The sequence below is a fragment of the Spinacia oleracea genome, chromosome 2 (assembly GCF_020520425.1).
Source record: "Spinacia oleracea cultivar Varoflay chromosome 2, BTI_SOV_V1, whole genome shotgun sequence".
Classification (NCBI taxonomy): Eukaryota; Viridiplantae; Streptophyta; class Magnoliopsida; order Caryophyllales; family Amaranthaceae; genus Spinacia; species Spinacia oleracea.
In genome coordinates, this window is record NC_079488.1 from 67,404,029 (window position 1) to 67,419,771 (window position 15,743).

The 15,743-nt window shown below is 35.4% G+C and overlaps 1 protein-coding gene across 1 annotated transcript; it reads right to left on the reverse strand.

Annotated features, from left to right (window-relative positions):
• Positions 1-293: 293 nt before the first annotated feature.
• LOC110799475 (branched-chain-amino-acid aminotransferase 2, chloroplastic) lies at positions 294-15,520 on the reverse strand. Its single transcript, XM_022004743.2, has 9 exons — positions 15,372-15,520; positions 15,087-15,273; positions 11,660-11,836; positions 11,423-11,557; positions 11,223-11,321; positions 6,274-6,390; positions 1,659-1,754; positions 1,419-1,531; positions 294-604 (listed from the first exon to the last, which is right to left on the reverse strand). Exons 1-9 carry the CDS (start codon positions 15,407-15,409, stop codon positions 484-486), a joined length of 1,083 nt encoding a protein of 360 aa, XP_021860435.1. The 5' UTR covers positions 15,410-15,520; the 3' UTR covers positions 294-483.
• Between the last annotated feature and the right edge of the window lie 223 nt (positions 15,521-15,743).

Genomic DNA, 15,743 nt, shown 5'->3' on the forward strand with positions numbered 1-15,743 from the left:
TCGGGTAGTAAAGGTGGGATTATTAAAAAATATGTCGTAGGTGGGATTAATAAAAGAAAATCGGCCAAAGGTTGGATTAATATTACCAAATTTTCCTTATATATATATATATATATTAGATTATCACGTAAATGCTTTAATATTCTATTAAAATTGTGTCCAATAATTATTTTAACCAATTAAATTCATTGGGTCACTTAATCTTTCACATTTTTTCATTGGGACATTAAATTTTTCTCATTTTCCCAATATCAGAATTTTGATAAAAGTGAAAACATTATAAAATATACGTAATTTGTCTTGTTTAAATAAAAAAAATAGAGGAATCTCAATATACGTTAATTAATCGTTAATAAACGTATAAAAAACCAAACGTAAAGAACAAAAAGAACAGAGGAAGCAAAATTTAGAAAATTTGCAAAACAGAATCATTTAATTGAAGGTCCGTCGATCTGTTCCATGGTGAAAAAGTATAGCACCACCTTAGTTAATTTCAACTAACCAACCAGTATTCTTGCCTCCAAGCTGACCATTAAGAATTGCGTCATATGTTGACAACAACCTCTCACTCACTGAATTGATGTTTGTTGTCTTGTATTCTACCCTGCAAATTTTTGCATAACAAAACTTTCACATTTATAAATAAGCACAGGGAATGCATCACTGAAAGGATACATCTAACTGGGTCAAGTCGAGTTTAATGTCGCAGAAGAGTCTGACCACATTTAAACTTGATACAGTTTTATCCTAAAATAATTATTGATAGATGGAGCAGTCCACTATTCTTTTACTCCGTATGTATTTTAGTCATCCTCTTTAATGAGTCTCACTTGCATGTGGGCTATTACTCTTAACACATTATAATTAATGTACGGCCACGATAATGAAAATTCGTCCAAAAAGTAAGATGTATTAGGTTTTGGTATTCGGCTTTTCTTAACATTTTATTTAAAAATTATGCTCCCTCCATCCCTTAATATTCGCACCGATTTGACCGGTGCGGAGTTTAAGACATTTGAATTGATTTATTAATTTAATAGGTGTTAGTTGATAGTGGGTATTTTTTTAATATAGTTAGTGGGAAATGTGTAAGGGGTGGGGAGTGGTGGGTGATAGGTATGGATTTTTAAATGATTTTTTGTATGGAGTAGGGGTGTAGGTGGGTAAGTAGGTAATGTGAGAAATAATATAATATTGGTAAAGATTTCCACTTATAGAAGTGGTGCAAGTATTAAAGGACGGCCCAAAAAAAAAGCGGTGCGAGTATTAAGGGACGGAAGGAGTACTTCATCTATGGTTAATATTATTTATTACCGCCTACCAAACACATGGTTACTGTGTTTTATTTCTCCATATCCATGACCCATTTAAAAGTGTACGTAAATGAATACGAAGTACGAAACTCAAGGCATGGATACCTTTGGGCTTGGTATGTGACACTGCCCACAGGCACAACCACGACAGCAGTCCCAGTGCAGAAAGCTTCATCTGCTTCGAGCAATTCCTCCACTGAAATTTGGCGTTCCTCAACCTAAAGGCGCAAGTTGAACCAGTTAAGTATTGCAACCAGAATAACTTGATAGAAAGAGAAAAGAATTGTTATAGATGAGATGTTGTTCAACTTGGACGGTGAATTAGGCTTAATACAAAACGATTACCTTAAAACCAATATCACGGGCTATTTCAATCATGCTTTTCCTTGTCACTCCTGGAAGAATAGTTCCATTTGTTGCTGGAGTTGAGATTGTTTTGTCCTATAATTAAGTGCCAAAAGTGTACATTTTCAATTCAACTGAACCATCTTACTGACGAACATAAAACCAGTCGTTGGAAAATTAAAATGGCATGTAAGAAAAGTAGAAAACCGATCTCATATCGCAAACTCCAACATCGTTGTTGGAAAAGGAAATTGAATGTGACTAAAATTGGAGGGAAGTCTTTTTTTTTAAAAAAAAAATTTGTTAAAAAATGAAACACGTGCGTGTCATGTGGCGGTCAACGCCGGAAAAAAGTCATTGACTACCGAAAAATCACATTTGGTCCTGATTCACAACAAAAAATCCCAATTGGGCCTTCTTTCACAAATTTTTTATAAAAGGTCATTTCTCACAATTTTAGTGTTTTAAAAAGTCAATTCTGACAAATTTTCCTTTATTTTATTGATTTTGCGAACAACTACCTATCACTTTTCTTTTTGTGAACAATGACCTTAAACTATATTTCTGTTATGGAAGTACTATAATTTTACGCTATTCACATTTTAAAACTAAGATATATACTTCCTCGAAATATTGCACCATGGTTGACTTTTACTTTTCTAATCATTAGTTTGACTCTTAATATCTCAAATCGTGTGCAAGTCAAAAATATATATAAAATTTTTTTAGAAAATCTATATCAAGACAAATCTAATATGACCACACATGACTAAAATTTCATTATGTACGAATCACAAAAAATTGCCAAAGTCGTAAGGTGAATAGTGTAAAAAACAAATGGTGCGATACTTCCGCAACGGAGGAAGTATCTCTTTTGTTTCTTAATCATTTTAAGCGACTCAAAAGTTATTCATTTTTGTAAAGATTTCATAGATACCGGTATTTTAAAAAAAAACTCGTTTCATTCTTCACAAATATTTTTAACAAAATTTTTGGCCCGCTCATATCGTTTTTTGTTTCCTGTTTTTTGTTTTTGTGAAACTAAAAACCATAAAAGTAGTTAAATTTTCAGTTTTTTGTTTTCAGTTCTCCAAATCAACATGGTTAATATAAGTATGACTATTTTTTAGTACATGATTCAATTTAAATCATTGGCTCTCAAAATTAAAAATCCTAACATTAGAAACTAACTGTGATACTAGACTATCCCTTTTTGATTCGTTTTATCCTTGACAAAGTTTCAAAAGCATTGTATTTATGGATTCCTTACGGGGCAAATGAATAAACTTTGACTCACTTAAAAAATTTAAAAACGAAAAAAGATATCTTAATTTTAAAACCTAAAGTCTTATATGTGGCAAGACACACCATCAATTGATGGTGTGCATGACATGTTCATATTCACAAATTAACCTTATGGCCTGTTTGGATGGAGGGATTTCATTTCAAATGATGGAATTGGGCCAAATCAGCTGTTTGGAAATACAAAGTATTTAGAATTGGATTTGGCCCAAATCCAAGCCTCTTAGAAAATATACCCAATCCATGGAATTTCAAATCCTTTCTCAAATGAAGTCGTTTCAAATTCCACGTTAAAAATCACAGCCGCTCTTCTCCTCTCTCACGCAGTCACGCTTCCACTCTCCCAGACGCTCTTCTCCTCTCTCACCAACTTCTTCTCCTACATCGCCATTAAAACTCCTTCCAGCTTCTTCTCTCACTCTATCTTCCGCGAATCCAATCGAGTTGCACTTCTCTCACCGTATCTTCCTTGAATGGATTTTTGTAGGGTTTGATTTTTCCAAAAATTAATTTTTTAGGTTTTGATGTTTTCCCCAAATTCTGAATTTCTGGTACTAATATAAGATTTTGGGAGGTTTGATTTTATACTCGCGCTTAAAAATTCCGAAATTTCTCCAAATTTTGAGATTTTAGGGTTTGATTTGTGCGAAAACATCTCCGTTGATGAATTCTTCGGCGTAGTACGCGAAGGAAATCAGATCGGAAACGTCACCGGAAGAAGTGGATCAGATGATGAAAGAGATGTATTCCGATCATGATGACGTCATCGGCCTCGAGGATAGACGACTCGAATCTTGTTTGTCGTCGTCGGTTTGCAGCCTGCCGTTAAGTTTGCCGACACTATGACGAGATTGAAGACAATAAGTTTCGAAAAGTTAGGGTTTAGTGTTTTCCCAAATTCTAATGGTGTTAATTAATCATTTAACTTTGAATTCTGTTTATTGATTAATCAAATAATTCAATGAAATAAAATATTTAATTGTTGTTGAATTATCACACTTTCGTGACTTTATCCATCTTGGTCAGTTTCAGTGAATGCCATTTGTTCTTGATTTTTTGGGGTCTAATGTTTTTTTTATTACTGAAATATTAGTTTACATGCCAAGAATCTGCATCCAATTAAATAAGAGAGGTTGAAGTTCCTTTTTTCCCAAATAAAAAAGTGGAATTGAAATATTAAATTTGAAATTCTAGTATTTGCCAAACAATGAATTTGGAATTGAATTTCAACATTTCAATTCCCACATTTGAAATGAAGGAATTGAAATGAAACTCAAGTTTCCAAACGCAACCTAACATTTTTTTGGCAATGGAAATGAAATTAAATCTATAGAAATCTCTTCAATCCAAAATCTTCTTCAACATCAAACTAGAACCACCTACACATCTGCAATACTCGAATTCGAAATCGGAACTTCAGATGGGTGAGAATGAGGATTTGTACCTCCAAAGTTGTGGGGGAAAAAGACCAAGATGATTTAGAGAAGAAAACTTTCCTGATTAACTTATTGATGATCACCATCAACGTTTTTTTCCCCCTTTATTTATGTATTCTTCTTTGATTTCTAAAATTTATATGTAACCCAATTATACCTTTAATAGTAACTCCTTAAAATTTTATCATTAACTCATCTGACACTTAATTATATACAAAGTACTAGATTAGGTCCCGTGCATGCACAGTTATTTGAAAAATATTAATTGACTATCTTTTTTAACTAAAATATTTATCCCTTAAATCTATTGCGTAATTAATAAATCTCGAACGTACTCATTTTATCATATAATATACAATTTCCGCTCTATTACGTATTATATATTTTATATGTTTAACATGATGATTTGACCGAATTAAATATTTGATCGATATGCTTAATATGAACAAAATATTATTATTGATATGAAGATCTGACTAAATATTACCAAAATTGTTTAATAATGTCATATTTAATAATCCTATAATTTTTTCTATTTCTATTTATAAACATTTATATAAAAGGAGAGAAAATAAAAATAGAATAAAATTAAAAAAAAAATTAGGAAATGATTTTTGGCGGGAAAAAATGTTTATAAGTTGGTACATTTATAAACATTTATATAAAAGGAATGACACGTGTCAATTCCTGGTGCCTCTTTTAGTATATAGTAAAGTAAAGTAATAGATATGCGCATAAGCTCTGCTTTGTTTTAACCTTATTGATACAAAGTACATTTTTTAAGGGGCTTTGTATCATATAAAATATTAGGAGTACGTTCCTCTAATTTTTAGTAAGGATTAGATGTTACTACGTATAGGTTATTGGTGTTACTTTTAAATGTTAGGTACAATTATCACTAATATATTACTCATGGTTATTTTTATTTGTAATTAGTTACTTTAATTTATAGTTTCAATTACTTTATAGTTTTAATAGAGTTACTTTTAATCCAGTTACTTACTCAATTAAAATATTAAGAACTTAGTCTTTTACTAGGGTACGTTACTTTTTGTATGTTAATGATGTTACTTTTAAATAACAGACACAATTACTACTAATATTTCTAATTAAGGATTACTTTTGTTTATAATTGATTACTTCTATTTACCATTTCAGTTACTTTTATGGTTTTAGAATAGCTACTTTTAATCGATCTAGTTACTTAGTTACTTACAACATTAGGAAATTGCTTAATTTATTGTTTTGTTGGGGTTACTTTTTGTATGTTAATGGTGTTACTTTTAAACAATGGGCAAAACTACTCCTAATATTACTAAGCGTTACCACTTTTTATAATTCCAGTTATTTTTATTATTTTAGAAGAGTTACTTTTAATCAAGTTACATATTCACTTAAGACAGTAACTCTAGATTTTATGTTAAGTAACTGCTCAATAATGTGATAGTACTTACTGTACTTCTCAATTTATAATTACGTAAACAAATGCACAGTGTGTTTAACCACCGAACAAAAAGAGAAAAAACAAATATGACCTTGCATTGGTACGTAGGTCGCAAATAATGCTTTACAGCTTCACCACTTAATTAATCAATATCCAGCATCACTTTAATTCATTTTGCGCTTTTTTTTATAGATTTGTTTTACACCAGTTTAGTTCGAGCAAATCAGATTTTATGTGAATGTGTCATACCATCAAGTTGATGGTGTGACTGGTCACATAGCAGACGGGCTAATATTAAAATGAGAAATTATAAAGTAGAAGTAGTTTTTCCAAAATAAAAACATAATTTAAGGTATTCGTTTTAAAAAAAAGTAAAAGATACTACTTTCATGTGTAGCCAGTAGGATATATAGATTGGTATAAGAACTACTACCTTGACGATAAATATATTGCAAGAAGAAACCTCCTCTATATATTTGCCGCTAACAGAATCAAGATACAAAACATCTGAAAATCCCCTGTCTTTTGCATTTGTCAAAGGTTTCAAAACCTGAACATAACAGATTGAAAGATTATATACACTACTAGTAAGAAATTAAAGGACTACAAATACATATACTAGTTGAAACAGTTTGACTTTTAACATTATTCATATAATCTACATTAATTATCTATTGTGATTTTCATTTTAGAAAAATAAATAAATTTTTTGAATCAGTGGGTATTGTTATAATCGTCTAACTTTTTAAAAAATTTAGCCATTATAATTGATAGATAATGCCTTGAATCAGTCAAACCCCTTACTGCAGGCCCCAGCACGGGGATCTCGCTGCCCGGTCAGCGAGTCGGGGTCCAGAGGCGATGCCCCTGGTTTAGGGGTTTAGGGTTCTGTAATCTGTAATCCTCAAGATCAATACAACTTTCCTCCCCTCTGCATGTGGACGTAGCTAACACATTGTTGGTGAACCACGTTAAATTCTCTGCGTTCTTTATTACGTTATTTATTCTTTCTTTGCATCTGTTATAACAAACTGATATCAGAGCCGGATATGTTCTAGGGTTTGAAATTTCAGTTGAGAAAGATGTCTGGTATTAACGTGAAGGTCGAGAAATTTACCGGGAGTAATAGTTTCAGTTTATGGCGAATCAAGATGCGAGCCTTGTTGAAACAACAAGGGTTGTGGGAGCCGCTTGCTAGGAAGTCGGCAGATCCAATCACCGATGAGATGGCTGTTCTAGAGGAGAAGGCACACTCGACGATTTTGTTGTGTCTTGCTGACGATATCATCACCGAGGTCGCGGAGGAGGAAGCCGCACAAGGTCTGTCGGTTAAGCTCGAGAGTCTTTATATGACAAAGTCTTTAACCAATAAGTTGCTTCTAAAGCAACGTCTGTTCAGTCTGCGAATGCAGGAAGGTATGCCTCTCCGAGATCACTTTGATCAATTAAACACAATTTTATTAGAATTGTGTAATATTGATGTTAAAATTGAAGATGAGGATGCTGCTTTAATTCTGTTAGTTTCTTTACCATTATCGTATGAAAATTTCGTGCAATCGTTTATTGTTGGTAGAGATACTATTTCACTAGAGGAGGTTAGATCGTCCCTCCATACTAGAGAGTTGCGCCATAAGGCGACTGGTATAGGTACAGATAATCAGGCTGCTAGGTTAGTAGCTAGTGGGAGTTATGGGCATGGAAATTCGGGGAAGAAGAAATTCAAGAAACCAGTGTCTAAGGGTTCTAAACCTAATGATGTCTGTAATTGATGTAAGGAGAAGGGACACTGGAAATCTGATTGTCCCAAGAAGAAGAGGCAAAGGATAAATCGCCAAGTACTGCTGCGGTAGCTGATACCAATTCTGAAGAGGATATTGCTCTAGTTGCTGATGAGCACACGCATCACAGTGATGTGTGGATCCTTGATTCTAGAGCGACTTATCATATATGTCCGCGCAGGGAGTGGTTTACAACCTACGAGCAAGTAGACGGTGAAAATATTTCTATGGCTAATAGTTCTGTTTATAAGGCGGTTGGAGTAGGATCAATTAAAATCGGACACGTGATGGTAAATTCTGCACATTGAATGATGTTAGGCATGTTCCACTTATGACAAAGAATCTGATATCTTTGAGTATGTTAGACAACAAGGGTTTCAGTTTTCAGGGTGAAGGTGGAGTTTTACATGTCTGCAAGGGTTCGAATGTGGTTCTGAAAGGTGTAAAACGTGGTACCTTGTATTTTCTTCAAGGATCTACGTTATCAGGTTCTGTTGCTGTTGCATCCTCAGAGATTGATAAAGAGAACATGAACAAGTTATGGCATATAAGGCTTGGTCACATGAATGCAAGAGGGATGCAAATTCTGTCAAAGGTGGATCTTCTTTGTGGTCACAAGGTCACGGATCTTGAATTCTGTGAACATTGTATTTTTAGGAAACTACATCGCAGCAAGTTCCCTAAAGGTATACACAGAACAAAAGGCACACTTGATTACATCCATTCTGATTGTTGGGGTCCTTCCTGTGTAGAGTCTTTAGGGGGTCACAGATATTTTGTGTCAATGATTGATGATTTCTCAAGGATGACTTGGTTGTTCATTATGAAGCATAAAAGTGAAGCTTTTAAGAATTTCAGGCAGTGGAAGGCATTAGTGGAGAATCAAATAGGGAAGAAGATCAAAAGGCTGCGAACTGATAATGGTCTGGAATTTTGTTGGTCTGAGTTCGATGAGTTCTGCAAGAATGAAGGGATTGCTATGCATCATACAATCAGGGATACACCACAACAAAATGGTGTAGCAGAACGTATGAATCAGACACTTCTGGAGAGAGCTAGGTGCATGCTTTCTAATGCTGGACTAACTAGAAGATTTTGGGCAGAAGTGGTTAGTACATCTTGTTATCTGATCAATCGTGGACCTCGCACAGGTATACATCTCAAAATCCCTATTGAGGTGTGGTCTGGTAAGCCTGCTGATTACTCTAGTTTAAGAGCTTTTGGTTGTACTATTTATTATCATGTAAATGAGGGTAAATTAGATCCAAGAGCTAAAAAGGGAGTATTTGTAGGCTATGGGGATGGGGTTAAAGGGTATAGTATCTAGTCCCCATCTGAAAAGAGGGTTTACTAAGTAGAAATGTAGTCTTTGATGAAAATTTTATGTTTAACCCTACTGTGAAGTTTATTGTTGTGTTAGAAAGTGGTAGTGTTGAAAAACAGGTGGAGCAACAAGTCACTAGATCAGAGTGAACCACAAGATGAAGGTCAACAACCACAGTCAGAATCAGAACCATCAGTTTCTTCATTACCAATAGCGATTCAGCACAGTTTGGCTCTTGATTGATCAAAGAGAGCTAATTATCGGATGCCTCCCAAGAGATATGGTTTTGAAGATGTGGTGGCCTATGCACTACAGGTTGCTGAAGAGGTGGATCCTGACTCTGATGAGCCATCCACCTACAAAGAAGCAGTCACATGTACTGAGTCTACCGAATGGCTTGCTGTAATGGGAGATGAGATGGAGTCACTTCATAAGAATCAGACTTGGGAATTAACCTAGAGACCTCGAGAAAGAAAGATCGTCACTTGTAAATGGGTCTACAAGAAAAAGGAAGGAGAAACATTTGTTGAGGGTATCAAGTATATAAAGCTCGAGTAGTAGCTAGAGGGTTCACTCAGAGAGAGGGAGTAGACTACACTTCCATCAGGGTGCTACTAGCAATAGTTGCACATCAGGATCTGGAGCTTGAACAACTAGATGTGAAGACGACTTTTCTGCATGGAGAGTTGGAAGAGAAGATATACATGACTCAGCCAGATGATTTTCAGGTTCCTGGTAAGGAAGATTATGTTTGCAAGTTGAAGAAGTCCTTGTATGGACTAAAGCAGTCTCTGAGGCAGTGGTATAAGAGATTCGACAGCTATATGATAGAGATTGGCTACACCAGGAGTACGTATGATTGTTGTGTTTACTATAGCATGGCAGCAAATGGTTCATTGATTTATCTGGTCCTGTATGTAGATGATATGTTGCTAGCTGCAGAGAACAAGTCTGATGTTCAAAAGTTGAAGGATCTCCTTAGTGTTGAGTTTGAGATGAAAGATTTGGGTGCGGCTCGGAAAATTCAGGGGATGGAGATTTATAGGGATAGAAGCAAAAAGAAGCTCTTCTTATCACATAAGGGATATATTCTGAAGATTTTGTCAAGATTTGGCATGTCAACAGCAAAGCCCATAGATACTCCTAGTGCTGCAAATGCACATCTGTCGGTTGCTTTTGCACCTAAGTCTGCTGAGGAGAAGGAGTACATATCTTGAGTTCCCTATGCTAGTGCAGTAGGAAGCTTGATGTATGCAATGGTCTGCACTAGACCTGATTTAGCACAGTCTGTTAGTGTTGTTGGTAGGTTTATGGGTGAACCGGGAAAGGAGCATTGGAAAGCTGTGAAGAAGATTTTTCGGTACATAAAAGGTACATCTTATGTTGGTCTCATTTATGGAGGTGATACAGAGTGTTTGGTGACATGGTTTTCAGACTCTGATTATGCTGGAGATGTTGACAGTAGAAGATTTATGACTGGTTATGCTTTCACTCTTGGTGGTTCAGTTGTCAGTTGGAAAGCTACTTTGCAACCTACAGTGACTTTGTCTACTACAGAAGCAGAGTACATGGCTTTGATAGAAGTAGCAAAAGAGGGAATATGGTTGAAAGGGTTGGTCAGTGATTTGGGTCTACATCATGATCAGGCTATAGTGTACTGTGACAGTCTCAGTGCAATCTGTTTAGCTAAGGATCAAGTACATCATGAGAGGACTAAGCACATCGATGTAAGGTATCATTTTCTGAGAAGTGAGAAGAGAATTAAGGTGAACAAAGTGGGTACTGCTGATAACCCAGCCGATGTGTTCACCAAGTCGGTTCCACATAGCAAGTTTCAACACTGTTTGAACTTGCTAAATGTTAGGAGTTGTTGATTGCCCTTTTGAGGTCAGCATCTGAGGCAGAGGAGTTTCTGGTACATCTGGCATTATAATGGTGCATCTGGTACATCTGTTATTTGTGAGAGGATTCAAGTCAAGGTGGAGATTTGTTAGATAATGCCTTGAATCAGTCAAGCCCCTTTCTGGGTTTTCCGCATCTGTCTAGAGAGTACTATATAAACTTTTTAGTTCATAACCTAGTCGTATTCTGCAATCTGTAATCCTCAAGGTCAATAAAACTTTCCTCCCCTCTGCCTGTGGACGTAGCTAACACATTGTTGGTGAACCACGTTAAATTCTCTGCGTTATTTATTACGTTATTTATTCTTTATTTGCATCTATTATAACAATAATTAAAGATGATAATGATTAAAATTTTACATTGACAATATTTGCTTACCGGTGCATAGTTGGTAATCGACTTCACATAACCAGCACCACCACGAAATGCACGATGAAATTGATCCTCAACATACAAGTGTAAACCGGTGCTCCCTTCCTTTTAGAAGAGAAAGCTCGGACAATTATATTAGAATATAGTACATTTATTAATTAAGTTTACACCAAAAACAGATAAATTTCAACATGATCAGAAATTACCTTAAAATAGCAATTACGAACAGGAGTAACGTAAATAAGGAATGTGTACTCAGGAGCCGGGGACATACCAAGAATCGGACCAGTTCCTAGGAGCAAAGGTCTAATATAAAGTGAACCTTTCCCCGGAGGAGGAATCTGTTACATTATAGCAAAATAAGTTTATTAATCAATAAAGAATTACTACGTAGATCATAAAAATAGAAATAGACAAACGTGGAGAAATCTTTATATATATACCCAACGTTTATTGGCTAGAGCACTCTTCTTGACTGCATCAATGAACTGATCAACAGAAGGAGAAGGCATACACATTCTTTCGGCGCCTACTTTCATGCGTAATGCATTTTCATCAGGCCGGAATAACACAATCCTTCCATCTTCTCTTCTTCGTGCTTTTATTCCCTCAAATAGACCCTTCCAGATAAAACAAAGCTTCAACACAAATTAAACCATGTATACTACCTATGTCTCAACATAATTTAACTAAATTTATATTTTTTCACCAGTGGCGGAATCAAAAAATTTACTTTGGGGGGCCAACTGAGCAAGATGGGTGGATTATTCTTGAGTAGACATGAACGTAGAACAAACAGTTTACTCTACCACCCCTTTTAATTTATAGTCATCTTTATTGTTTACAAAGTGACTACAATAAATTAAACACCAACTTTTTCTTAGATATAGTAACCATTTTATGAATCAAATTAATCATATGTTTTTAAAAGAGAATCTTAACTTAAAATCACATTATTCAATCACAATATGTACTAACTGATATGTTTAATTGTAATTTGCACATTTTTAGGATCCATTTAGGATCCTTTTTTGAACATATTAGCGTAGTTTAGTTTCATATAGTTGTAATTAGAGCTATTTCTACTCTATTACCTTTCTTTGCTTGTTTTCTAGGGAAAAATCATCTCTCCATATTTTCAGACCAAGCTAAAGCGACACAGAGTTTGGATGTCCCGCTAATCCAAAAGAGAGATTGATCACACCTATGAGGTTCGAGTTCAAGCTTCAAGACATCCTCGTCATCCAATCTCATCACTACCATTGAAGGCTCTCACAAAGGAAGAGAAATAGGGAGGAAAGCTTTCACCAAGTCGAGTCTTTGAGCTTAAAGGAGCACGATATTTATACAAAGAAAGAAGTGATGAAGAGAAGTAAGGAAGTTAGGGGCATGGTCCTTGCACGGATGATGCTACCCTTATATCGCACCGGGAAGAAAGATCTCCATGGGAAGCAGCTATGCACGGACTGTGCACGATTCGAATTTGGTCTTGCAAATCTGATGCACGACCCTTGCACAAGTCGTGCACATTTGGCACGGGTCGTGCATCACCTGCTACCCAGATTCAGCTCGAGGTCGTGCAGAGCTGATGATTCCCGTATAGAGTATGACGGTAACCCTACTTTTGGGGCACATGTTTCCCTTAGTATAAATAGAAGGTTACCCTAAAGTCCACAAATGTGGAGTGTGTCTTAGGGTTTATTTTAAGTCATTTTTCTTTCTCTCTTAGTGACACGCTCATACCACCTTAATTTCTTTCTAGATTACTCTTAATTAGCTTAATTTGTCTTTTAATTTATGCACATTTGGGAGCAAGATCTCCCCTTTCAATTCAAGTAATTTCTTTGTAGCTTTTATGCATTTGCTTTAGTTTAATTTCTGAGGCTTTTAGTTCATGATTTGTGGATGAGCTTCTTTACCCAATTAGGTATGTTCTTGGTTTTCATCCACAAGTTTATCTTTTAGGTTGAGTTTATTTACCCGATATAAAAAGTCATATTTTCATGTATGGTTTTCTTAGATCTTCTTGGTTTAAGTTCCACTATGTGTGAGTAGTTTACTTAGGCCTAGGGGTTGGGTGACCCCTAGTAGAATTATGGCATGAAACTTCCTTCTCTCTACTTTTGTATGTAACTTTGGTGTTGTTGGGCTCTGCTAGTTGTTGGATTTTTCCTTGCTTGAGATGGGTGTATGAGCATGTAGATGGATTTAGGTTGGTCTTGCTTGTTTGTTGTATTGTTCCAAACCCTTGGGAAAAGTTGTGATTCATGTGTTATAGTTGTTCTCCTAGATAGGCATTGAACACGGAGTCGTTGACATAGGAAACGCTCTCTTTGACACGGGAAAGCGCTCATTCATCGTGTTGCCCCTAGGAGCTTGATTATAGTGGGTGTTGAGCCTCATTTCTATTTACCTAGTTGTCACTGTGACAATCGGGAACCTAGGTAGAAATTGAAAACACCACGCTAAATTCTTGAACCACACTGTGACCATCGGGGGTGTGAAAGGTTTGTAGTAGTACATGTACAATGCTCCCTAGGCTATAATTTGTAATTCGCCAATTATTCATGGTTGAGCAGAGTAGAGAGACCTTGACTTGCCATAGCTGTAATAGGTGGAATCCTTCTTCTCTAGTCATTTCCCTTTATATTGATTATCTCGTTTGTGCAATTAGTGACAAGTTGTGCATACAACCCAACCATTGATTGTTGAGTAAGAGTAAAGTGTGCTAGTAGCTACATGTTCCTCGCTAGTATAAAAAACGCTCGATCCTCGAGAGTTCGACTCTTACTTACCTCTATTATACTTTGTGTAGTGTCATGAGATTGAGTCAAGTGGACTAAATATTACCAATACTTGTGTGTGCTCTAGCTGGCATCTAGCGACATGCTTGGAGTGCATCATTAACGACACCAATTTGATTATTTTTTCACAATTATTCTAATAAACACGTCAAAATAAATTAGAATTAAGTTGTTAACTTTAAAAAAAAAAATGGTGCACAATAAATTTAGCTTGGACCAGCTCCATTTAAGAACCAGTGAGACCATATATGTGATGTTTCTCTCAGAAATAATTATGCAGTTTACCGTGCACAATATTTTAAAAAACTTAAGTAATGTTCCTTTTATTTTTCTCTCGAGTTTTCATCGGTACTATATAAACCAATAATGTGAATACTTTAACTTTTACAAGGAGAGAAATAAATGAAATTGGATATTATAAAAAATAATTGTATAATCGTAAAATAGTCTATGAACGGTGCTAGATTTAACCTTAAGTTTGTACATGTCAAAAGTTTGTATCTCCTTGCAAACCAACTGAGCTACACCTGAGTATCATTCTTTAGATGCACAACGATGTTTTAACTGGAACCAGGGGGCATGATTCCCCACCAGCCCCCCATGATTTTCCCCCTGCTTTTCAGTTTTCACTCACTTTTTCTTTCTTTATCAATTTTTTTATACACCCACCTTTTACACACTCTTTTTCTTACTTTAACATATTTCATAACATTTACCTACTTTTTCACACATTTTCACTCATTTTTCTTAATATTTTGTATATAGTACATGCAGTGGCGGAGCCAGGAATTTCAGGTTGGGGGGCGAGAAATTTATGTCAGCTAAAAAAAAGCCAAGAAAAAAACAATGTACATAATTTGTCATTATAGGGATTTGATCTTGGATTATTCGTGTAAAACATTGAACACTCCACTATTGGGACAAGACAAGTTTGACAATATATAGACATTTAATATTATATATATCAATATTTTTTTTCTCTGGGGCTCTCCACTACTAAGTACATGTCAAGATCATTATGAAACGGGAGTATTACAATCTCAATCTTAACAACTTAATAAAGTACCTGGCCATAGTTCAAAACACCAGCAGCAGGGCTCAACTCAACATTTCCATATGGAATTAGTTGGCCATCTATAAACTCCTCATCTTTGGAACATTTCATCATGTACATGTAATCCGTGGGCGTTACACCGTATCCTATATTGTCCCAGTCGAGGTCTGTGTAGCCATTTTCAACACTATTGGTGTGGCTATCGATTAATCGCCCAATCAACAAATATCAGTGTTACTATCTCCGTTTGTATGTATTAATTATAAAGAAATAGACAGAAAAATAATGATATATTACCTGATGCCCGAAGAAATTGAAGATAATATTTGCGCCATGAACGAAGCAAAAACTTTAAGATGCGTTAAGAAAGAAGGTTAATTTAAGAAATTTGAAGAGAAGTGTGATTCTAGAGTGGTGCATATGTTCCGTATATATAACTCCCCTGTTTTTATTGACAATTTATGTAACTTATTTTTTAGGCAGGAATATTAAGAGCTAGTAGTGTACCTCGCTGGTCACCAGCGACAAACTGACCCCATATCCACCCTAAAAAATATAATTCCCCCGTTTCGCAAATATCGCACCATGTTGACTTTTACACTATTCACGTTGTGCCTTTGACTATCTTTTGTAAAATATACGTAATAAGTATGTAATCATATAGAATCT